Here is a 27,506-nt window from a genome sequence, read left to right as displayed (position 1 = left end):
ATATTTTTATGATATTATAGGAATAGATTTTCGTACAGTGCAGCTGAAAAATTTCATTTTTTTTTATCAATATCTAACTAAATTGCTAATCAATATCAACTGAAAAATAAATTGCTGAACCAGTTTTGCAAAACAGAAGATAATATAATTACCCACTATACTCAGATAGAAAGAAAATAGGCAAAAAAATAAGTAAGAAAATTCAAATTGCATGAAAACTTTGTATTTGTTGATTCAGATACCGAGCGAAAGATCGAATCGATACTATTTAGAGTCCTTGCGATGGACATCAACGTGCGCGCATGCCCCCAGCGTCGCCCGCTGCATCACAATTAGCAGAACAATGCCTCCACAATCTATCGCAGCTGTGTTTTTTGTCTATCGCCTCTGTTGTTACAACACTATCAATTAGAACTATCGCTTACCTTTGTTTATCGTGACCGCGTGAGTCATGGACAATAATATATTTAAAAACACTTATTTGCATGTCCCTCGTGATTTTTCCACATGTGTCAAAAGTTTCGCTATCTCGATCTTGTAAACAATGGACTAATTGGTCGTTAGTTTAATCACTTGTTTTTGTCTTTGGATTGTGTATCACGACTAATTTCGTGTCATCTTAGTATGCTGATATTCTTGGAGTGCTTCGAACAGGTACAATTTTTTTCGAGAACTTTCTATGACGTTGCAGTTTTATTGTTTGCAAGCACTTGGCTACTTTTCAAAACGAAAGCTATCACAGCGTATTCTGCATATCTAGACGAGGAGATATAAGCAAAAAAAAAATGGTTCGGAAAGTTTTCGGCAAATTGTATAGGCCGTCCATTTTGTGCTGCTGAGTGCATTGTGTTTATTATTTCGGCTTACGCGGTTGGCACCGTGTCAACCTTTCTGCCGGTTCACCTTCAATACTTGCTCCGTACATTGATAAGTTCATACAGCACACTCGTATTCAGTTTATATGCTATACAGGGCACGAGCCTGTTTTTACGAATACTTGCGCCATATGTTGTGCCAACGCTGGTTGTTTATAATATTTTATAACAAAACATTCGGGCTATATTGTATTTCTAGAGATTTTTGTTTGTAAATATTTGTGGTTAAAAAAATAATTCTAATAAGGTCTGTTTTTGGACCTGTATGATGTGGTCTATTGATGAGTAATAGTTTTACGCAAGTTCTTGCTAACTGATGCAATTGCTGATATTCATTAAAATCTGATGCAAACTTCTGTGTCATTGTCGAAAGCTTATTAAACATTTGTTTTCGTAACGATGTAAGCGATAATATTACTTATTGACCTAGGACGAAGCAAATTAACAAAAAATAATAAAATTAGACGCTATAAGACATGTATCCATTTCATTTCATTTCATTTCATATTATAAGAGTTATATTTAGCCCTTTCTTACAATGTAAACTGTTGTGCCTTTGGCATCGGTCGACTTAAAGGTTATGTATTAATCCCATTACAAGCGAGTAATTCTTTCTATTGTTAGCAACTCGTCTACAAAAACGGGATAATTGCAAGCGTAATTCAGCTGATTCATAACGTTAACGCTCTTCGAACCCATAAAAAGTCCGTTCTATTCTGTTTTTCTTGCCAATTAGCACTAGTAATAGATAAAGTATTTATTATTCACGCAAGCAATGTTTCCGTTTTCCTTAACGACAGATGTAAACATTGGCTTCAAGTTTGTTGTGGATGAATCAAACAGGAGTCCACGTGGCGGCGAGGTGAGGTGACTGTCGCCAAAATTCCGGTTTTCCGAGAAACATCGGAATGCCAGTCTTAAAATATACACTTCCATTTGCACCGGTGATTTCATGCGGTTCCTGCACTCTATCTGCCCTTTCGGACTTCCGAGTTTGTTGAAGGTTGTGATTCTCTGAGTGGTGTAATCGTTAAACTTACATTACGAAATGAGATAATTTCGTTTAGGTGCTTCTGTAACAGGCAGTATAGTTTCCAAGAATATAGCCTTTACTTTCATGAGACCAAGAGAGATAGAGTTGAAATAGTTCTACTTATTACCAATACAGTGCATTAATTTTTTAATTAAAGTTGATTTTAATGCATCGTAGATAGAACTTAGTTTCAGTATTTCTCTATAAAAACAACTTTCATACTTTATAATATAATTTTCCATATCGTAACACTTGAATAATTTATTGATACATGCAAATCACATTATGATGACACACTAACAGCTATAAGTATCGTTTCAAGACCTTTCGGTTCAAGATTGCGTTCCACGAATCGCCGATGAAATTCCGTTGTCTCATACAAAATTTCTAATCGATACATCTCAATGCTGCGAGATGAATCTTCGCATTGTCACCAGCTGGTGCTCTGCCAATGGCCACGGGCACCTTGACCTCGCCCATCGAGCGCTAGGTATGAGGAACTCGGCGTTTGATGTGATGTTACGTTGGGAGGGGTGTTCTGGCGTTTTTTATCGGAAGTGTGGTGACGGAATGATTGGTTGAGATGATTTACGTGAACGAATTTGGCTTAGGAAATACGCTAGATACTGTACGAATTGATAGTTATGCTCAACGATATAGAGTAAGACCTTAATATTTTTGTTTAAATAAGATTTTTATAGTAAGAGTTATATTGAATCTAGCTTGTATACAACGAAATTTAAGATATATGAAATTTCTTCCAAAAGAACCTTTTAAGCTGAAATAGTTTTATGCTTTCAAGAAGTTCAAAAACTTTTAATTGAGCATTGCCCAGATCCTTTTATATAAGCAAATACGTGTATCGATCGATGAACAGCAATCAAGCACAAAATAAAGATAAGTTAATAGACCGCCATCAGGACGGTATGAAATTGGATTAACTACAAATCTGACCTTTAACGTTCGCTTGAATAAGCCGAGGAAAGTAACCGAGACTATTTGCGTCGCTAATCTCATTACTCGATATCCGATTAGTGCGCGCGCGCCGGTCTTACAAAGTTACGTAGTAATTAAATCTGTAGCTTTTTGTGGTCTAATGCCGTTATTATATTGGTTGGTGGCGTTTTTATTTGATCGTCTTGTTTGATATGATTTAGACGAGTATCGTTGGGAATTGGAATACTTTTTAATAAATTGTGTATTTATTAAACTGGATCTCTTAAAACTGAGTTTAATGATACTTGGTTGATGTTGCGACTATTATTCTGTATTGAACCTATAGGCAAATCTGTATTATTTATCGAGTCATATTTGCTATTTGTAATCTGCAACAACATTGCTTTACGTACTTAGATAATTTTTCGAGTTTCTAAAATGTTTATATTTTTTATATTTTAATTCGCATTTAATATAGGGTGTCTCAGCGCCGATTTTAAACTTTAAACACGAATTTCTCGGCAACCTGCGGGGTTAGCTGGAGGGGAGTGGTAGCGTTCGATAGGTGACGAGTGCGGATTTTTTTGTGGTCATGGCGCAGTGGTCTGGTACGCACCGTGCGGACGCAGTAGAAGCGTACTTATGCAATACGTTTTCGTTGAGTGAAAAACGGTGTAAATTTGTAGTCGCTATGAAATCCACCGTTTGAGTGATGCCCCGAGTACTCAATTAATTAAGTCGTGAGGAGAGAAGTTTAGAGCGACAGGATGTTCAATTGATGTTCAATTGGACCACGAAATAGACCTGTGCGATCGATTGAACACATCGACCGCGTCGCCGCTGCGGTCACGGAACATCCAAGACGCTCACTTAGACATCATGCTGCCACTTTAAGCCACCACCGGTAACTTTTTTGTACCTCAGCTGCAAGAAGAGGATATTGACAAGTCTGATGTATGGTTTCAGCAAGATGGGGCCACAGCCAACACTGCTAGGGACGCACTAAATAGGTCATTTCCGGGAAAATTCATAAGCCGCTCTGGAGACATATTGTGGCCACCCAGATCTCCCGATTTAACCCCCGCTGACTTTTTTTTATGGGGTTGTCTCAAAGCAAGAGTTTTTGATACCCCTCTTACAAATTTGGAGCAGTTGAAGACTAAAATAACGACAGAAGTGAGAGCCATTTCAGCGGACATCCTTCGGCGCGTCTCGGCAAATTTGCGTGTCCGATTTGAAGAGTGCATTCACCATGATGGAAGACATCTTGACGGTGTAATATTCTGTACATAAAATCCGCACTAATACACTTTAATTGACTACAGTAAAAATATTATGAATACAATTTGTTTTTTTATACAAATTTTCAAAGTTTAAAATCGGCGCTGAGACACCCTGTATATTCGCACCATGTTTGAGGAAGTTAAGCAGACAGATTTGTTGAGTATTTACTATTTAAATTTCTATTGATCTCATAAATGTTCGTATTGATTTTAAAAACAGCACATTGAATAAAATCAACGATGGTGTTGACATAATATATCGAGCCATAAATTAGTATGATCAATCAATAATGTTTGAAAAGACAATGTTTGAAAACATTTTATTTGCCTATTAGTGACGCAAATATATATAATATAAACTGACCTAGACTAACTATGGTTATAATTAGATTTATTTCGATTTTGGCAGTCTACTTTGCCCTTTGTAACGTGATATACGTTTTAAGGTTTGAGAACATTAAAAATAAAATGATTTACAATGAAAGGGCCAATGTATTGCCATTCAAAGCGAGGTGAAGCCATTTGTGATCAAACAGTGTAGAATTTAATTAAGTTTCTTTGAAACGTATGAAAAATAAATCGTATTTGTGTTGTAGTCATCGAGTAAAAATAGATCGTCCGTGAGAAAAATACAGTTATAAATATCAACTAAATCAACGTTAATTCATTGTTTGTTTACATTTAAAGAATATTTTTTTTCTTTTCCGTGTTTATTTTGTTAAAAAAATACACCTGAACGAGCTTACTAGTTCCTTTTGTCCATTCCAGAATCAGAGTTCAATTATTGATTATTCTAAAGAATAAACAAATTCTCAAGAATATCTAAATATCGATGACAATATTGGGAAATCTAAAATATCGATAGATTTCATAATTGCGGTATTGTTTACAACAGCACTGTATGAAAGCAATACATTCTAGTCCGTTTTCTTATGGGCATGCTTGTATGGAAAGGTATACATTTTTGAGTAAAGAAATGCCATTTGGTACGAATGTTGTACTCGTCCACCTAAGCCCAAATCGCCCGGTAGCCAGTCTTTACTCCCCTGCAGAAAGGACGGAGGGGGGGTTATAGAAAAGAGCGCCCGGCGCTCCGAAAATAAATTCTGGCGGAGCCATTTGGACCTTTGAGTCAAGTTTGGTATCGTTTTCAGGTAACTAGATGATGCCTGATTCATCCCCCATACCAGTTTTTTATGGTTCCGTAGCAAAATATGTCACAATCCTTAAAATAATGAACTTTTGGTAGTGGCAAAATCCAAACAAACCAGTATATTTTTATATTTTTGTATTAAACCTGGTTTATAAAAAAATACTTTCTGAAAGGCCATTTAATGCAGATTATAAAAACATTAACATGTTATATATATTTTACCATTTTCAATGTAAAATAAATTATAGGAAGTATAGTAACGCTCGTTAGCGCAGCATAGGGGACGGCTAATAGACCCGAAAAATAAGCGATACTAACAAACAAAAACCAGCTAAGTGCTAGTCTGCCTTGTTCATTGAGTGTTTCGTACTTATTTGTCCCATACCATGTAAACTTGTCTGGTAGAACCTGGTTAACTGATACACACACACTTTCGTCTTTATAATATTAGGGTGATTTTAAATCATCTTTAAATTATAAATGAAGTCAGGTAACATTGTTAAAAATAAAGATATATAATAATAGAACGTTTTTGTATTAATAATAATGACAACCACCTCCACAATTACATAATTCGGTACATTTGAGCTGGCATATGCAATCCGGAACTACAAGATTTCACGTACCAACATCTTATCAATTCAAAGCTTCTCTTTTCTTTTTATTACAGATGGGCAAGGAATATTTTGATTTTTTTTAGGCCCCCAAATATATACACTATATAGCCTGTAAAACTGCCCTTGAGGTGTGTTGTTTAAGGGCAGCTTCTGTGGGAGGCAAATTTTCGATCTGCCTATCTGTGTTTGTTTAAAATTTGTTTGCAACTCTCATTTACTGTCACAGCGGGGTAAGATGTGAAAAACAAACATGTACTTGTAATACTTATAAAAAAATATAAGTTCTGGATAAGAGCATCTTTAAAATATTGTGACCGTCCTAACGCTATCATGCATTGTAATAACAAACTTTTCAATTTCACTGTCTGCATATTTGCCACTGTAAAGTGTTTCAAATCCTCGTGTGACATTCGGATATGTCTTCCATACCTTAAATGCATGTGTACCTATAGTTCTTTTAGACCTTCTAGCTTTGGAACACACGATAATATAGTAGTAGTAGCCAAAATAGTATTAATAAGAATTATTGTTTATAAGAACAGTCGAAAGATATGGCTAGTACAAAATATCATGTGTTCCAAAGCTAGAAGGTCTAAAAGAACTATAGGTACACATGCATTTAAGGTATGGAAGACATATCCGAATGTCACACGAGGATTTGAAACACTTTACAGTGGCAAATATGCAGACAGTGAAATTGAAAAGTTTGTTATTACAATGCATGATAGCGTTAGGACGGTCACAATATTTTAAAGATGCTCTTATCCAGAACTTATATTTTTTTATAAGTATTACAAGTACATGTTTGTTTTTCACATCTTACCCCGCTGTGACAGTAAATGAGAGTTGCAAACAAATTTTAAACAAACACAGATAGGCAGATCGAAAATTTGCCTCCCACAGAAGCTGCCCTTAAACAACACACCTCAAGGGCAGTTTTACAGGCTATATAGTGTATATATTTGGGGCCTAAAAAAAATCAAAATATTCCTTGCCCATCTGTAATAAAAAGAAAAGAGAAGCTTTGAATTGATAAGATGTTGGTACGTGAAATCTTGTAGTTCCGGATTGCATATGCCAGCTCAAATGTACCGAATTTTGTAATTGTGGAGGTGGTTGTCATTATTATTAATACAAAAACGTTCTATTATTATATATCTTTATTTTTAACAATGTTACCTGACTTCATTTATAATTTAAAGATGATTTAAAATCACACTAATATTATAAAGACGAAAGTGTGTGTGTATCAGTTAACGAGGTTCTACCAGACAAGTTAACATGATATGGGATAAATAAGTACGAAACACTCGATGAACAAGTCAGACTCGCACTTGGCTGGTTTTTGTTTGTTAGTATCGCTTATTTTTCGGGTCTATTAGCCGTCCCCTATGCTGCGCTAACGAGCGTTACTATACTTTCTATAATTAATTTTACATTGACAACGGTAAAATATATATTACTTGTTAATGTTTTTATAATCTGCATTAAATGGCCTTTCAGACAGTATTTTTTTATAAACCAGGTTTCATACAAAAATATGAAAATATACTGGTTTGTTTGGATTTTGCCACTACCAAAAGTTTATTATTTTAAGGATTGTGACATATTTTGCTAGGGAAACCTAAAAAACTGGTATGGGGAATGAATCAAGCATCATCTAGTTACCTGAAAACGATACCAAACTCGACTCAAAGGTCCAAATGGCTCCGCCAGAATTGTTTTTCGGAGCGCCGGGCGCTCTGTTCTATAACCCCCCCTCCCTCCTTTCTGCAGGGGAGTAAAGACTGGCTACCGGGCGATTTGGGCTTAGGTGGATGAGTACAACATTCGTACCAAATGGCATTGCTTTACTCAAAAATGTATACCTTTTCCCATAAGAAAACGGACTATTCTTGAATTCATCTCCCTGCTATGTCCTAACCTTCAGCTTACATCGGCTATCTGCACAAACACATCAAACAAAAATCGTAAATTCGGGATATACATAGGTAAAAGCGTCGTGGCTTCTCGCCAAGTACCAAAATAGATGATCTAGGTTCACTTCGCACTTACCTGGTCACGTGCCATGTTTTTGTATAGAAGTAGGTGGTTTTATGAAGTAGGTGTGGTGATGAAGGTGTTAGAAATGTAGGAGACTAGTGCAATCTTATGAAATGTGAATTGCGATGAGGGTAGGTGTTTATTGAAAGTAGGTGTGATGATAAAGGTGTTAGAAATGTAGAAGACTAAAGCAATCTCAGGAAATTATGTGTAGCTGTACTATCTTGGAAATATGTAGTAATTGCATATGTAATAAGAAGTTGGTTATGACATGGTTATGACAGAGGAGTTACAGGATATGTAGAACGATAGTGCAATCTTATATGTAAAGCAATGTGATATAAGACATAATGATTAAGGGAAGATGTAGGTTAGTTGCAAAAGTACATAGTAGAATGACAAATCACAAAGCAGTTGCAGGAGAACATTGTATCTTTGTTTAGTCCAAAATCCTTATATTAGTTAGTAGTACATAGTCCTTTTATTGGTTTAACTGATGAGAAAGAAAATAATACTTCCGAAACAATTAAATGCACCACAAGTTATTAATTCTACTAAGTATCGAGAGCCCAAGGTCCCAGTGTCACGGCCTGCGTGTGCCAATCGATGGCAGGAAGTCGGGAACACGCTTCCTGCACCTGTGAGGCTTCGAACCCGCGACCTTGGCGTGATTAGTTGTGCGTATCACTACATAGTATAAAACAAAGTCGCTTTCTCTGTCTCTATGTCCCTTTGTATGCTTAAATCTTTCGAACTACGCGACCGATTTTGATGCCGTTTTTTTAAATAGATAGAGTGATTCAAGAGGAAGGTTTTAGCATGTAATTTATTAGGTTTTGGACAAAGCGGGCCAAGCCGCGGGCGGAAAGCTTGTACTGTATATGGTTATAGAGGTAGATAGTGTGGTCGATCTGTGTGGGGACTGGGGATGCAAATGTTTTTGACGTGACAACGTCTTATAATTCGATAGAGCCGGCTGCACGCACGAAAAAACATGACTCATGCGGCGTTACCTCGCTCTGAGGCGTTCCATAGGCTTGAAGTGCAAGCGAGAGCGCGGAACGAGCGACAAAGAAGCACAATCGGACGTTGTCACGTTCAACTATCGTCAGTAAACCGACTTTACAGACAAGCAATTTTTTTTGCAACGATTTTGCAATTAAATTTTATTAACTTTGGGAAGAGTTTGCGTGCTTAGTAATTGATTGGAGTTGGCGAATTTGCATGTAGTAGCGTGTGCATTTTTATAAAGTAGAATTATGTTATTTAAGATTAGGTACTTTGCGTTTTAGTATGTTAGGTATTTATTTATTAAACAATAGTATTTTGTTTTTAAAATTAGTACATTTCTCATTGCAACGGGCATAACAGGAGAGGTATTAAGTCCCAGAAAAATAAGTAAATCTTCTCTAAATATTATGTAGTCTATAATATGTGTAGGTAAATGTAAAATACAAGAAAATATAACACACACTCAGTTGGTTGCTTAGCATAATTTTGCGTTCACGCAAAACAAATTGTTCGCCGCAGACAAATAGACAAATGAATTCATTAGCATTTAATTAAAATACAGTAGTCGTTGCAACACGGCTGTAATGGAAACTATGTATTGGTCTACGAGTGGTTTTCAATTTATGAGGCCCTTTCACGTTATTTATTATTACTGTTTCTTTGCTTGGTGATGATTTTCTTTGGTACACTTATTTTATTTAAATGTATGATTTATTTTCATTCGGCATACCTATTTGAAATGGAATTTTACCTTTTTTTCCTAAATAATATTAACCCCAGAGTGCCGTTTAACTTGCGTGTAACTTGGATACAATTAAGGATTTAGATCATAATTCCTAAGTGTATCCTATGTGTTAAAGGCTACCTAATTTCATTCAGTTTTGGCATGAAAAAATTACAAACTTTCTTGATAATAATGCAAGTACTAGTAGGAATGTTAAAGTAGTAATAAAATTCAGAATTTATATTCTAGATTGTAATACGTAACCTGTAGGTACATTGTACAGTATACCGCAAAACACCATACAAATCAATCTTAGGTAATGTGATATAATTAACGGTCGGCTATTGTGGTCGCATGCTAATATTACATTGTTTACTATTACTCAATCAAAGTGAAATAATATAAAAAACTAAAAAACACGCTTTTTATAGAAACCGAACTAAAAAATGGAATAATTTTATCAAATTAGTGTATTGTCATCAGTCATAAAGTGGGTCAAAATCGCGCCCAAAGAAGTCGGTTACAAACAAACAAACATACAGGTGAAGCTAATATAAAGCGTGTAAAATATACGTTTTACCTCTATAGAGAAGTTAGAAGAATAATATGACGGACATGATTGAGCAAAATGTGGAGTTTATTCTTATTGGAAGTTTAAGATGTGGGTCGGATGACGTATGGTGTACCTTAGTAGAAAAAGATTAAATATTTAAAATGCAAATGGTAGCGAAAAGTAGAATTATTGTACCCTTTTTTTTATAGTGGGGAAATCTTCTTAGATACCCCCGGCTCCCGGGGATGGAGCCGTGGTTATGTCGGATTTTTACCGACTAAAACCCCACTCTGTTCCATCGCGCTGCTTTGGACGGAACTGCGGGAACGGTTACGACTCTACCGCGTGAGAATTATTATTGTACCCTACCGACCGCGACTGTTTATAAACTAATGTTTACTAAATTTATGTATGTATAGTATGTCTTTTCTATGACTCAAACAGTTGATACTAAAAAGTATCGAATGTAATTGCAAATTGAAATTTTTAATTTAGCGATCGGTTGTTTTGATGAAATCTATTATTGAGGTGAACTTACCTAAGCTGGACGTCATGCCACTGAGTAGTAAAGAAATCCAATTAGCGGCGAACAGATAGGAACACAACGTGACCGATTTTAAATTGCCTCTAAAGATTAATGGATACAACCATTTCAATTTCGTTTTCTAGGTCAAGTGATATGATGTTCACGATTCTGTGACATTTTAAAGTAAATTGACTCGTGTTTGGATTGCTTTTCATGGGCTATAGAGTGATTTTTGGTTGAAGAAATCGTGTTATGTAACGTTAATATGTATTAGCTATGATGCGTTTAGATGGTTTTCTGAAGTTATTTAAATTGATAGTTAAATATTAGTAGATTTTTGACGTGACAACGTCTTATAATTCGATAGATCCGGCTGCACGCAAGAAAAAACATGACTCATGCGGCGTTACCTCGCTCTGAGGCGTTCCAGTGCAAGCGAGAGAGCAGAACGAGCGACAAAGAAGCACAATCGGACGTTGTCACGTTCAACTATCGTCAGTAAACCGACTTTACAGACAACTATTATTAAAAGTGCGTGCTAGGGTACTATTATTAAAATATTTTAAATATTTTATTTCTTTTATATTTCGAGTTTGTGATGTAATGTTTGGTTCTGAATATTTAAACATTTTTGACTCGGCACACGGCATGAATGCATATCATTTGCATATATAAAATGCAGGCGTATTACATTCTTATACACTTCAATGATTTCCTGATTTCGTATAAATATTATTAAGTTCGTGCGGTTGTCAGTTTTCGATACTGATACACTGAAAAAGTGGAGATATTAATTAGGTGATAATTACAGCTTAATTGGTGTAAGTAATATCCTTTTTAGCAATGTATGAATACTCGTTTGATTTGCATATTTTTTTTGAGGATGTTAGCTTCAATATTTTTTCAATAAACAATTTTAGTAATTAAGAATATTGAAGTGGGTAATTGGATTGGAATGCCGAAATATTATAAATGAAATCTATGAATGTACGGTTGTACACTGGGTGCTGTTAAGTTTATTATGCATGGATATTTGGTATACGCGATCTCTCATACTCTGAGTGACCTTTTCTCTGAGTTATAACTGTAACCATTCTAAAGAACGATACATGATCATGCCAATATGAATGCATGTCGTGCCAAAAACTAATTAAGTTTTGTTCATCTTCTTACATATTTTATGATTAGCATTGATTCCGCTTCTGACAACCCTATAAGAAACATTGTAGCAACAAAAGAAATAGGGCAATGCCCAATGGGTAATATGACAGTTAAATCCGGCTCTTTTTTTAGGGTTCCGTAGCCAAAATGGCAAAAACGGAACCCTTATAGTTTCGTCATGTCCGTCTGTCCGTCTGTCCGTCTGTCCGTCTGTCACAGCCGATTTACTCGGAAACTATAAGTACTACAGTGATGAAATTTGATGGGAATATGTGTTGTATGAACCGCTACAAAAATATGACACTAAATAGTAAAAAAAAGAATTGGGGGTGGGGCCCCCCATACATGTAACTGAGGGATGAAATTTTTTTTTCGATGTACATACCCGTGTGGGGTATCAATGGAAAGGTCTTTTAAAATGATATAAAGTTTTCTAAAAAACATTTTTCTTAAAGTGAACGGTTTTTGAGATATCAGCTCTCAAAGTCGTAAAAGTATGTCCCCCCCCCCTCTATTTTTATAACTACGGGGTATAAAATTCTAAAAAAAATAGAGGTGATGCATGCTAATTAACTCTTTCAACGATTTTTGGTTTGATCAAAGTATCTCTTATAGTTTTTGAGATAGGTTGATTTAACTGTAATTTATTATATTTGCTGCTACGGAACCCTTTGTGCGCGAGCCCGACTCGCACTTGGCCGGTTTTTAATTAAATAAGTAGTCGTTTGACCGCTATACTGCCTGATATTAAGCAGTGATGCGATCTATTTAGGAGCACGTCTACCTAGAACTTAAAACCTACTAGCTCTGCTGTATTTTACATCCATAGAGCGGAAGGCAAGCAAAGAGAGAAGAAATTCTTCCAAGGAAGATGCAAGTAGGTGACCACCGGTCATTGAACCGTGGTCCGTGATGTCATGCTAATATATCGGAACCTGCAGTTTATTGGACCTCGTGATTTGATTGCCCTTATTCGATGCGTTTAATTTCATAAGTGCCTCTGTTATGTCTGACTTGTGAGATTAATTTCCTGCTTCGATTTGTTTTGATTTTGTATGCTTTTGATTGTGGTTGGTTGGTTGATTGCTGTGGTTGGATATTGGTAATGTCAACGAAACAGTTTATCATAATTAAATACTGTTTATACGGTTCTATGTATTTTTTTAAATCTTTTGGTATTGTGTGTTAATTTCTTATAAAAAAGTAGGGAAATTATGCGTTTACGAAATTAAGTACAGAATTGTGTCTGAGTTCACATTACCTTATTATCAATTATGTTTTATGCAGTGCGATTGACCGTGCCCGTAGCAAGTGTTCGCAACTTCGGTACACTTCTGGTGATAGTTAAAAAACACGATTGAAAATATATAATTTTAAACTTCTCTGTGGTACCTAATGAAGCTTGAAATTCTAATACATTCATTATAATAAAGTGCATTCTATTGCTAAGTTTTTATTATTAACTAGCGCAAATCTTATCCTCATATAGTACCCGCTCCAACCAGTTGGAACCAGTGAAAGGTGGATCGCATAGAAAATTCCGTTGTTCCATATTATTATTATTTATTAATAATGCGATTGAGAAAGGACAGTTTCCGTATCGCCGTCAACACGGCCGACCTGTGGCCTATGTTATGTATACTTTGATAAGGTTGTATGGGTAGGTATGCGTGTGGGGTTATCAGTATATGTGGTGTTGCTCGTGCAGATTTGTTATCCATACTAATATTATAAATGCGAAAGTAACTCTGTCTGTCTGTCTGTTACTCAATCACGCCTTAACTACTGAACCAATTTGCATGAAATTTGGTATAGAGATATTTTGATACCCGAGAAAGGACATAGGCTATACTTTTTATCCCGGGAAATAGGATAGGTTTTATCCCGGAAATCCCACGGGAACGGGAACTATGCGGGTTTTTCTTTGACTGCGCGGGCGAAGCTGCGGGTGGAAAGATTATATTTAACTAGCTGCTCCGCGCGGTTTCATCCCCGTGGCACTGGCGCCACTCCTGTTGGTCGTAGCGTGATGATATATAGCCTATAACCTTCCTCGATAAATGGGCTATCTAACACCGAAAGAATTTTTCAAATCGGACCAGTAGTTCCCGAGATTATCGCGTTCAAACTCTTCAGCTTTATAATATTAGTATAGATTTTTTTGGTTACAATGTAGATATAGCTTTCGTGATGGGCTAAGAAGGATACGTATAGGATACAGAGGGCTTATTGAATCGATGTGCGAGTCAGTAGTGAAATTTTTATGACTCTAGTTCATATATAGGGTATACAAGAAATCGCAGGACGTTTGTAAAACATCCATACGTGATAAATTTTGTTTCTGTTTTACAGTTAATAGAATAAATAAGGAATTCTTTTTTATAATTAAGTTCTAATGGGAAATGTTACCAAAGAAAAAGACAAAAATAATGAAGGCAAGCTCGTTTCCGGTTTCCCGGCCTCATTAGCGACTGATTCACCTTTACTTTGTTATTGTATATTTTATTTCCTATTATGTATTAAATAATACAGTATATCATACAAACAGAATATAATTATAAAATACACGAAAAAATGTTAACTTTATGCCTTGCATATATTATGTTTCATGTAGATACATACAATTTTTTTTTATTCCGCCATCGTTAATTTTATTAACACATACTTTAAATTTTGCAAAATAAACATTACTACACAAACATTTTAATAAAATTCTAGAATTTTTGAATAAATATACAATTGTGTGAATGACTTTAGGGCTGGCGCCCACTGCCGGCACGGCACGGCATGGCACGGCAGAGCATCCCGCGGCGTGCAATGGCATCCCGCGGCATGCCGTGGCATCCTGCTAAAAGCCCCACTAATGCTGCATAAGTTTCAACCTTATTTCAACTAGCTAGCAATCATAATTCCTCGACCCCAAAGCAAGACACGTCATGCCGCCGCATCCTGTGGCGTGCCGCGTCATGCTGCAGCATCCTGCGATACGTCGCGGCATCGTGGCATCGAAATAAAGTAACTTGAATTCTAAACTGATTGAAATAAGATTCAAAATAACTTCATTAGTAATAAAATCCTCTGCCCTGCCATGCCACGCCGCGGCCGTGCCGGCAGTGGGCGCCGGCCCTTAAATCATGTTTTATCAATTCACAATCTATCGTAAAATAGTTTTATGTCACTGCGTGTGTTCGTGTGTGTTATATTACGCGATGTAAATAAACAAGTTTTTTTTTATTTTATTTAAATACTAGCGTTCCGCCCTGGTTTCGCCCATGGTACATGTTCACGTTTTCTCTCCATAAGAACCATCCTACTTCAAGGAATAGTATAAAAAAAATAACGAAATCGAAGATTCAGCCGTTCTCCAGCGCTTACCAACACATTTTGCGATTCATTTTCATATTATAGATTTCCTTTTGGAAGGTGTGATAATCTCGTTGTTTTATATTATTACCTGATTTTCCAAATAATCCATACTAATATTATAAATGCGAAAGTAACTCTGTCTGTCTGTCTGTTACTCAATCACGCCTTAACTACTGAACCAATCTGCATGAAATTTGGTATAGAGTTATTTTGATACCCGAGAAAGGACATAGGATAGGTTTTATCCCGGAAATCCCACGGAAACGCGAACTATGCGGGATTTTCTTTGACTTCGCGGGCGATGCCGCGGCGGGTGGAAAGCTAGTGGCATTTAATTCATGAATATATGTATGTTATTGATACCACAAAAAATGAAAAGGTATAAATCGTACGAGTTGACGCTAGTTGTAGAAGTGACATAGTGCAGATTGCAGTCGGTCTTTAGCGAATAAAAATAATTAGCTTGAGTTCATTTTGACCACGAATTAAATTATGTCTCTTTATATTTTATGTTTTAATTGTTGTCGTCACCAACGTTACTTTGTTTACTAAATGTTGATTGTTGAACCTTATTTTTTAATACATGTTGAAGTATTTTTATTAAAAAAAATATAATAGCTTCAATTTAATTCATCGACGCAAAGGTCAAGGTTTTTAGTGTAATTAAAATGTTAGAAGAAATAAAAGTAGAAATAAAGTTAAAAATAAAGTATTAATTAACAAAGGTTCTCTCGAGACGGTGGATTTGTCTAAGCTCCCTTAGGCATGAAGTTTTAATGAAGTTCCCTTGTTTAATTAGACAATGTACAGATAGTACTTTTGTGAATATAGCTTATTTTCTAGCAATTTCTTGAGGCATTAATTTTTTATTTTTGCTTAGATGCATAATTAACAAAATGTTTACTTTTAGCAGTACTATTAACTATTCTGTGCTTTTAGTTAGTGAATGATAATAAAATATCGGTTGACTGATGATATTGTATAAAAATCCAATATTTTATCATACGTAGTCAATCTAAAATCGATTCTTACATAACATACATCTATAATCCATTAAGCTGTTTACATCGCGTGACAGAGAATCATAAATAGCTACGCTCAACAGACCTCAAGTCAAGCCAGAATGCACAGCACCAGATTCAATTGCGCACATTAGAAATATTAGCGATAAGACCAGAATAGCGTGACCCAATAAAGGGACGCTGTTGCCCAACGGACGCGGATACAGCGATCATTGCATAATGGGATAAATCTCAGTGATATACAGGGTGTCCCAAATGTGGTGTGGTAGGATGAATGGAGCGTGATGTTTTGCATATGCTGATAACGTTAACAGTAGTGCAACAACAAAACCATGTAAATACTTGATTTTTTCTTAAACTAGCTTCGCGCAACCGACTTGATAATGCGGGCATTATGTCAAAATGAAAACAATGCATAATCTTAAAAACGTAAAAGCGCATGCGATTGGCAAAGGTCAGCATGTTGTCAGCCAGTCAAAACATAGTCTTCGGAATTTATCTAATAGAAAAAAGGCGTTGCGTTTTTTACAAGTATTTTTAGAGTAATCAGCGCATGAAAAACTACAATTTCCATTGAGCATAGTATACCATATGCAGGACATCCTGTATATCAGCTATTTGAGTCCGCGTCGCACATTGAAATGGATCTATTAGAAGCAGGTAGTGGTTTGATTGATTGAGAGTACTGAGGAGGTATTAAATGGTTGATTGGGACGATTATTGTGTACTCAGTACTACATAATATGTAGATTGTAGGTAGGTAAGCTGGGAGGATGAAATGATTGGAGTTATTTATAAATCATAGTTAGGAAGGTCCACGCAGTTTCACCCAGTGACATAACGTAGGGAAAAGTATTTCTATAGCTTATGCGTTAAACTATACTGCCAAGTATCATCATCAACCCTTCAGAGCTTTTCCCGTGATGCGGGTTTAAAATATTAGTAAGATTTGCTTTAGTCGGAGTTGATAAAAAGTACATGTCTGTAAACACAACAGAAGGAATAAAAGGAATTCTTTATTTAGACTACAGGGATCCAGTAAAGTCCATTCGTATATTTCTCTTTAAAAAATTTAATTTTGATCTTTCATTTTTCTTCATATGTTTTAACTTTTAACACAAGTGTTTACTGAATAAATATATCTATACTAATATTATAAAGAGGAAAGGTTTGTAATTATGTATGTATGTACGTATGGTTTTCACGCATAAACTACTGGACCGATTTCGAAAATTCTTTCACCATTAGAAAGCTGCATCTTCACTGAGCAGCATAGGCTATATTGCATTTTCAAAAAAAATTGAGATCCTTACCAAAAAATTCCTTATACGAGGATGGTTCTTATGAAAAAAAACGTAAACATGTAGGTACCACGGGCGAAGCCGGGGCGGACCGCTAGTAGGTAATAAACAAAAGAAACGCACATTTATATTGTCAATAAAAATCTAAGATACTTGTGCAGTCAGTGAATGAAGGTAAACATGCTTGCTGAGTTTTTGTTATCAATATAAACAATGTTATCACGAGTGTTATTGTGTTTTCGTCTTAAATGTCAGTTTCAATGATACTTTCTGTACTGGTTTAATTATGATACAAGTTAATTCGTATAAGCTGTTTGTTTCAATATTGTTTTTTATGAAAAATATGATACTAGATGTATCGATAAACTTTGTATTATAGAAGTACTAGCGACCCGCCCCGGCTTCGCACGGGTGCAATGCTGATACTAAAAACACTACAGAAAAACTGTGAACGTTGTATATAAAAACATAGCGGCCCGCTCCGGCTTCGCACGGGTATAAAATAGATAGCCTGGCGGCCGGCCGGTACCGCCGCAAACGCTACGTCCCGCAATTTTTAAATCTGTAATATCTTCGAAAATATTCACTTAAATCATACGGTGTAAAAGGCCATATAGATCTATATTAAATGAACAATGTATTCAAGGTATTTAATTGGTTAAGGATTAATGCTGTATTGGTTAAGATCGCATCGAAAATTAGCCATTATTTGTCGTAAAAAGTAAATGACAAAAAAAAGTTATTGTGGGTTATCCATAAGAGATAGACATATACCATCGCGGACTTTTCTGTAGACCTTTTCAATGTGTATAATACTTAGTACATTATTTTGATAAAACTCGTAGGGTTCAGCCTGCGTTTGCAATGTAAGCGGAAAAAATGTAATTTTTTACGACCTCACATTAGAAACCTCAAAAATAACAGTACTTCTCCACTATTTAATGGATGTTATTATACATATAAACCTTCCTCTTGAATCACTCTATCTATTAAAAAAAACCATATCAAAATCCGTTGCGTAGTTTCAAAGATTTAAGCGTACAAAGGGACATAGGGACATAGGGACAGGGAAAGCGACTTTGTTTTATACTATGTAGTGATTGGTCTTTAATTTTCTTTGCTCCTTTTAATCCAGATAGTATTTAGTCTAAGTCACAGTTTTAAACAAATTACGCAATATTTTTTTTCATTTTATTTTGTTTTTATTAAATATAAAGTATAAACGGGCCCATTTTATGAGAATTTTTTTTACATGAAGCTATTGCGCTTGTCCAATGTTGTTTATTTAAGTGTCACTCAAATGTTCAATATGAAACGTGAGTTTTGGTACATGTACGTTTTCCATATGTTTATTTGTATGTTGCTCTATTTTAGCTTTTACTTCTTTTATTATTAAGACATTTGTACAATGCCACGCTTCGCCGTGACATATTTCTACTACATAGACAAGGGATGAGAAAAAGGATAAAGAGAAAAATATTTTTGAAGCGTACAAAAACCGCGATAGTATATCGCGATCTCTGGTCTCTGTCTCCATGGAGATCCCCATATCGACGTTTAAATATTACTAATCAAGATGGATATTACATAATATGTATGTGTAGAAAGCAGAAGCGTTTACCAAGTCTAAAGATACATGCATATTTGCGAGATTGTGTTTTTCGTTATCGACTTTTAGCCGCAAAAGATTTACGATCGCAGGCTCGATGTGAGAACGCACAGTTATTTCCGACGAATTCGTCAGACGAAAATAGCTCTTATCCCAATGAGAATAAAGCTGGCCTTGTGTTTATTTACTCTAGAGTACATAGGAAAAGTTTATTGTAAAGTGTATTTTGGGCGGGCTGGAGGTAAATAATTAATTCGTCTATACTCGCTTCTTGCAATTAAGGAGCTGTTCGTTTTCCTCGATTTTGCGGATTTTCCCTTGGATCTTCTGTTGAATTTTCTTACTTCTAATTAGATGTCATTCAATAGAAATAAATTGTTTTGTGAGATGGATACTTTAATATTTATCGTAAATATTCAGAAATTGTAACGAGAAAAATGTTGGTTGTCGGTAATTTATATAGGCTTGAATTAAATACCAATTAGTGAAACGTTTTCAACATAAAAGAGGAAATAACTTTGCCTGTAAAAGATAAATTAATTTTACCGTCTCTCTCATTTCGCTTGCGTTGTTGACATTAAAAGTTGAAGTGGCTGAAGTATTATCGCAACTTATTATATTAATTATGTACATTAATTGCTCCATAAATAGCATGAAACATTTAATAATTGCGCAGCGAATGCGTCAGATTACGTAATATAATAAACACGTACCTGACCCATAAACATATTTTTAAATTTATTTTATTATTGTCATGAGATATAAACCATGAGGTTCGAGATGTGAATATTATGTTATAATTAAGTTTCTTTAATAAATTAAAGTGCAAATCTCTTTGATTTTCTTTAGAGAAGCTGAAGAGTTTGTTTGTTTGAACGCGCTAATCTCGGGAACTACTGGTCCGATTCGAAAAATTATTTCGAAGAATTTTTCGAGGATTTATCGAGGAAGGCTATAGGCAATATATTCTCGCTAAGACCAATAGGAGCGGAGAACTGCGGGTAAAACCACGGAGCACAGCTTGTCTTGAATAAATATGATTTTCCTTCCATATTAAAATTGAGGTTTAGAAACAGAGCCTTTTAACGCATTGATAGCAAGAATGATTTAGCTATAATCATGATCTAATCCGCTGAATACTTTTTATACATACAATGAGAAGTATAACATTCTAGATATACCCTTACGGGAGTCCCACCAGTGGGAAAGTATATGGGCTGATGATGAATTATAGCATAATAGAAAACAAGGGCTATCGAATTTGCAATTTGGCGGGTGTCGGGTCCGCACTCCGCACTCCGCATACGTCCAATTGAGCGTTGATTGAGCGCAAGAGGTCGTGTCGGGGCTGGGTCCGCTAATTAGGACTTCAACTCCCGTGTGTATTGTACGTATCATCACTACATAGTATATAGTATAAAACAAAGTCGCTTTATTTGTCCCTATGACCCCATGTATGCTTAAATGATAAATCTTTTAAACTTCTTACAGACAAGTGGGCAAAGCCGCGGGCAGCTCGCTAGTATAATTTGATGTGTCACGTGTTTGTGGTGCCGTTTAATGTGGTGATACTAACCGTGGCTAAAGACGCCCGCGCAAGTGGTCAAAGTTGGTCTTAGTTACGTGTTGGTATATCTTATACTGGAAATCAAACATATTATATGGAACTAAATACATAAAGGAAATTCCGTTTGAAAGATTGCAGGCTGTTAAAGTAGCCTCACTCTAATTGTTCACTTTAAAAGCAATAAATAGAAACAATTCGTATTTTATAGAAAACTAGCTGTGTTCCGCGGATTTACCCGCAGTGCTTCGCCCCAGTTGGTCGTAACGAGATGATATATAGCTTATAGTCTTCCTCGATAAATGGACTATCTAACCCCGAAAGAATTTTTCAAATCGGATCAGTACCTAGTTCCTGAGATTGGCGCGTTCAAAACAAACTCTTCAGCTTTATAATATTAGTATAGATAAAGCAAATAGCATTAACTGTACTGTTTCATAATATTATAATAAAACATTCAAATAAATATGTTTAATATTGCATATTATCGATGTTAGTTTGCGCACTAGTGAATTTAATTGCTCCATACAAATGAAAATATTTATATGCTTTCTCATAATTTAAATAATTGTATTGTTATTATGTTATTGATATTGTTAACAATGGAGTTCTTGGTATTTAACATTTTATTATATATACACTGTGTATCCTTTATCAATAGGTATAATTGTTAGTTAATAATAGGTACAAACACTAATTAAGTCCATGATTTGTTTACAATATATCTGTTTAATATTAATATGAGAACTGTGAATTCTAGTATTCATGAATGACAAAATAAGCGGTATTAATATAATAAAAAATACCTACTCTATGACTATACATGTTTTATTTTATAATAATAGTGCCATCCCACGCCTATTAGTGTATTTATAATGTTGAGGCAAATTGTCATGATGTTTGTGATTAATGGAGTAGATTCATAATACCAGAGATTAAATTAATAATAGGCTTCACACAGAAATAAAAATGACGGCGCACATTTCAATGTGAACAACACAAAGAGCAAACTTAAAATTCGCGGTCGCAGTTTTCATAACCATATTTAAAGTTCAAGACAAATAAAAATGCCGGTTTATTCCAGGATTTGAACATTTTTTTTTTCGTGAATTGTAAGTAACTTTGTTCAAACTTATACATATTTTTAATTATATTAACGTTCAACAAGAAAGCGTAGGTAAACAACAAAACAAGTTTGTTGTGTGCAAACACATCGTGCGCAGGAGTTGATGGCCTTGACTGTATGAAGGACGGAGGGCGTGGTCGTGCGATTGTGGGGCCTGTTTTCTTATGGAAATTGATTCTATCACATGGAGTAAACAGTTAATTGGATGTGACGTCACATGACTTTATTTTTAGAAGGGAAACAACCTACGTAAAATGAGGTGATGATTAAGTACGATTTGCGAGATTTAAGTAAGTAATACGATTGAAAAGTCATTTTGTCTTTTTTTTTTGCTTTTTACGAATTTTGAGCATATAAAAAAGATTAGTAAGTTAAAGTTATTATTGTTTATGTCATTAAATTATATATACTCCTGAGCCCTGTAATTGTTTCTGTAAGATCTCCAAATAAATAAATTTATCTGCAGATCTATAGAAACCTCTACTATAGTTACAAATAGTATTTCGGTACTGCTCTACATCAAACGATTGCATTGCAAAATATGATTACGTTTCATGTTGTAGTTTATTGTAAGTATTGGGAACACATTGCCCTAAAGGAATTCAGTTCGACATCTGGCCAATGCCTTTGTGTAAGCGGAGTTGAAAGATATTTGGGATTGCTTCAAGAGTTTGTACTATTTGCTCGTATATTATAGTTAATAGCATTGCTATGGTAGTTAGATCCAAAGGCGTAGCTCTGGGGCAAATAACAAAATAGGGCCCCCCTCAACGATCAACGAAAAACTACGTCATGACTAGGTAAGCCTTAAATCATGTTGATTTTGAAAATCGGAGAAATTTATTCATAGTATTGACCATTGATCGTAAAGGCAAGCATAAACATTTTCTATGTATGTCATTTGAATGTAAGCAAAGCTCCTTCAAGATATGTATTATAATATTTTAGACGTTCACAGACGGCGCTGATATAATTTTCCTTATCTTTGCTTTGATATCATTGTTTACTCAAACATTTCTTTTCATCCACACCAGTGAAACAATATAAAAGCAACAAACATTATAACCAGTTATTCTCCGTAAATTCGTTCTTAACATGTAGGTATAGTAATTTAATTGCACGTTGCGCGGAACGGGTCGGAAAAAAGTCCAAGTATTCATTATAAAAGACTGCGTTGTATGACCGCTTCAAATGGAAATAGGTCGACGTGGAAAGGCACGCTGAAAACCACTCGCTTTAAGCTCTTAAGAGCAGCTAAATGAGAATTGAGATCGTTTTAAATTCATTTCAGGTGTTCAAGAAATTCAGGTGTAAAGTGAAACTTCTTTAGGCGTGTTGAGAGTAAAACTTCAAGGTCGCGTCATGGCAATATCGTCACGTCATGGAATTAGGCGATGATTTTGGTCACATTTTGATTTGGACATTATTGCATTTTTGGTAAGGATCTCTAATTTTTTTGAAAATGCAATAAAGCCTATGTTGCTCAGTGAAGATGCAGCTTTCTAATGGTGAAAGAATTTTTGAAATCGGTCCAGTAGTTTATGCGTGAAAACCATACATACATACATACATACTTACATAATTACAAACTTTTCCTCTTTATAATATTAAGTATAGATGTTTCGCAAGTTGGTGTCATCAATTTGTAAGAGTAATAAGACGGCTTAATGCGGTTGTTAAGAGGTGTGTACTTCCCGTTTCTTTGTTTCGTGGTTGTTTCAATTCAAGTGTGTGTTCTGAGAAATGATAGTAGATACCTATGTATTTAATTTATGGGTAATTTTTTGTATTTTAACATGCATCTTAGTCGGTTTTGTAAACATGAGAAATTCCAAATACTCATTTCGACTTCAAAGGTTTCGCATGACTCATTATCACGTTTATCCAATATCAAATAGGGAAAAAGCCGTTTTTAACTTCAGCGCTCGTAATCGGGTATTCATATTCGTGTCAAGGACGCACCTAATCCGGTGCAATACTATTTTTGTCTTGAATGGCTGATACTGGTTTACCGATGCCGCATTATAAATGCTTTACAAAAACTATTTTTAGTTCATTTATTCGTAACTCGTACAATAAAAGGACGCTAAAATTATCCCTGATTTACATTCATCGTTATTCTTATTCCCGAGAACTATCTTCGCGAATTCATGAGCACTGTTGATGTTTATTTTTAGATCTGGCACCATCCAAGAACCGGGTCTTTTCGGATTTTTGTCACAGTGACGGACTGTTATTGGTGCGTATTCACGTTATTTATCATTCGCCGCATTTACAAACAGTTCGGTCGGCTCGGTCGTTGCTCCGTTGGATTTACGCAACGCGTTCAATCTTCGAGGCAACGTTGGAGTTGTCAATGCTCTTATCTAACGCGAGATTAGCGTTCGATGAACCCGTTTTGCAATGGTCAGTGGGACACGAACCACCCCTTTTTGGTTAACCTTCAATATCTATAATTACCTTTGTCAAGTTTAAACGAGCATGTTCAAGATAGAGGACAATTTGTGTATCAAGAACAAGAAGTCAGCATACCTTTAAATGACCGTTTCAATAGCAAATATTTAATGAATGGTAAAATTTTCCTCAGCCATTCGTATGTATACTTATCGCCACCGACGAAAATATTGATCCAAGCGAGTTTGTTTGAACAGAACCGGTGATTGCGATAAAGATTGTTAGGAGATATTTTGGGAGAATATTTCAGTTCTTACTTATCTTATATGGTGATAAGATAATAATAATGCCCCAGATACGCAACGCTGTGCATATGGTGAACAATGCCGTGGTGTTGCGAATGCATACGTCACGGATTGTACTATTTAATGTTGAGATAATGAGTTGACTATGAGTTGTTCTAAATGGTTATTATGTTGTAAATCTTTAATATTCTTGTGGAAGTTTTCTGTGTTTCATTTTCCTATAGTACGTATTAAGCTTATGATTTAAAATTTTTAAATCTTGCACAAGATTCATGTTCATTTGTTAAACCATCTAAAATAAGTATGAAATTTATCAAGAATTCAATTAATAAAATGGCAACATTAGAAAGGTCTAAAAATATCTTATTAACCTTATTCTTGGTTGTGTAGTGCTCTTAGAATTTCCAACTCTGTTCAAGTCATCACTAAAATTTTATACGATTTTTCCACTTTGGAACTCTAAATGCGTACTTTGGAGTTTGGACAAGAACAAATTGAGCATTCATTGTAGTATTCCATATGTATATGAAAGGTGTAATTTGTACCAGTCCAGTCTGCCCGGCCTTGCCGCAAAGTGGATAATCACGACTCGCGATTGTCCACGACAGATTGGATAAGAGATTTAAAGGTGTTTACTGTATCAATTTGCACGGAGGTGCTGTAGGTACATGATTTTTGCAATAACATCCTTTTGTGGAATGTTCCAGCTCGCTCCAATTATAAGCTGCTCGATAATTGAGGATGCGAATATTGAGATATCGATATTTTGGCATTTTATTTTGTGTTGTGATATGCTTTTTATTTGTGATCAGGAAAAATAATGCAGTAGTCGTGTGAATCCGAGTTTTTAAGGACTCTATTTGAATAGAAAATAGAATTGTCCTATCCTTTTTTACATAATTAGTCATGTACTAAAAGGAGTTGATAGTCGTAAAAATACCGGACAAATTAGTATCACGCAATCAATTAAATCCCCATCTTGTTTCCTGACTTGGCGACATACTTAGCCAAGTTTGATTACATGGGAAGTGACTTAGATATCTCTGTGTAACTATGGTCTGATTGAGTAATTCATACGAAAGGGAAATGATATAGAACTAGTATTATATTACTTTGTTGCTAAGATTGTAGATGTAAATTATACAGTCATATAAGAAGTGGTTGAGATTCGAAGCTAGATTTCTCTGTTGAGGAGATAATCCCACTTGAATACAGCGATTCAGCGATAGCATTGAGAGTTTCGTAATTTCGTATTATTTCTATAGAAATTCATAGCTATGAATAGAAGCTGCTGGCTTTCATTTTCCGATAGTACGTATTAAAAGTTTTCTATAATGCCTACGCTTTTATGCTAGGCAAATTTTATTTTTAAAACGCAGCAGTCTGCAATGAAGTAAAGGAAAGTATTATGAGACAAACAATTAAACATGGGCACTCACATAAATAGATAAGGGACTAATTTAATAGGAAAACTATAAATTGCTAAAGCTAATTGGTGTTAATAATCATTAAAGATTTTGCAATAGATTTAAAACAGACATTTATTCGTATTGTCATTTTTAAATTGGCCATTTATAACGAACGGTACTATTATTTGTTGCTCGACAAAATTGTATCATCAACTATTATTCAGATATTATTTTGATGACCAAGTTCTATACCAGTCATATGTATTGTTACAGGTGTTCGGCACAGTGGAGCTGCCGGACAAGCCGATCATGCTGCCGCCGTTTGTCGAGGCGACACACTGTCTCGGCTACCACCTGACTCGCAAGGGCCGCGCGGTGGCCGACCGCGTGGTGTCCGTGCTGGGCTACGCGTGCCCGGACATCACCTACAGCCCCAGCCTGTATCCCATCACAGCTGCTCTGCTGCACTTTATGCCAGGTGAGTGGTGTTGCCAATTTTGACCATGCCATATATATATGATGAACAAGATAAAGACATACAGGTACGTGTTGAAATTATGTCTGGAACTTGAATATTCATTTATTCTACTCTGCTACACTTTATGCTTGGATGTGTACATTTTATTGTAACTAAAAGAACAAAATAAATCTACCTATAGAACCGGTATATGTTTAAACGTTGTGGCTTCCATAAATTGAAATTTATTAGTTGAAATCCCCTTTAGAATTCTAACAGAAACTTAGTTCCAAGAACCATAGAAAGAATCGTGTTGGTATCACTGTTATTGTATGAAATATTTATTTATATTCGGAAATGTTATTTTACTCATAACGTTTGTATCGAATGAAGCTCAAATTAAATTGTATAGATGAGTTGAAAATGTAGTTTTAAATTAAAAAAATTCTCGCTCTTTTCCCAACGTAGTGATATCACTAAAATGTAATTGAGTAATTGTTATCAATGCAAATATCGCAATAACAAATATGCCATATATTGTATTTGCATTGCATGGTTGTAAATTGGGATCAATATTATCATTGCTTTTAAATTAAGCACCCGATAAAAGTTATAAAATTGTTATCCGTTCGATAAACTTGAATAGATAGTTGCAATGGTTATTGAAACCGACATGGGGGTTATTTTTGTATTTTAATACATTTACAAATTTAGACTGCATCAATTCTATAAAAATAAATTATCTTATCACACTTTAAGATTCGTTTTTGATCATACTGTTAAAAGAAATCAAGCCTACCATTAGATAACGTGTTTTCTACTTACATTGATATTATTGATTTTCCACTTCGATTAGAAACCAGTAAGAACAATCATAACTTATCTCAACTCTTTAGAGGTTGATTTTTGTAAAAAATTTCCTTTGTTCCATGCTGGTTCGTCAACAATTTTTCTTTTCAAAATTTCATTACCGATAACCGATTATAACCGATTTACGGTTAAGCCGTGAAAGGGCAACAGATAAGACAGAGTTTTGCA

At 35.2% G+C, this 27,506-nt stretch overlaps 1 protein-coding gene across 5 annotated transcripts in view; it reads left to right on the top strand.

The window, feature by feature from the left end:
* sky (GTPase-activating protein skywalker) overlaps positions 1 to 27,506 on the top strand; it is a 103,300-nt gene that overhangs the window by 25,904 nt on the left and 49,890 nt on the right. For all 5 annotated transcript variants that reach the window (XM_090116116.1, XM_090116130.1, XM_090116108.1 and 2 more), the window contains exon 4: positions 26,285 to 26,489. In XM_090116116.1, coding sequence (XP_089972242.1) covers positions 26,285 to 26,489 — 205 coding nt within the window. The remainder of the gene's footprint in view (positions 1 to 26,284; positions 26,490 to 27,506) is intronic.

Source organism: Colias eurytheme, chromosome 2 (genome assembly GCF_061535395.1).
Source record: "Colias eurytheme isolate Ceu_HAF_F1 chromosome 2, ilColEury1 Martin Lab GWU primary, whole genome shotgun sequence".
Taxonomy (NCBI): Eukaryota; Metazoa; Arthropoda; class Insecta; order Lepidoptera; family Pieridae; genus Colias; species Colias eurytheme.
Note: the sequence above shows the minus strand (reverse complement) of the source record. Positions and strands in the feature narration are given on the sequence as shown.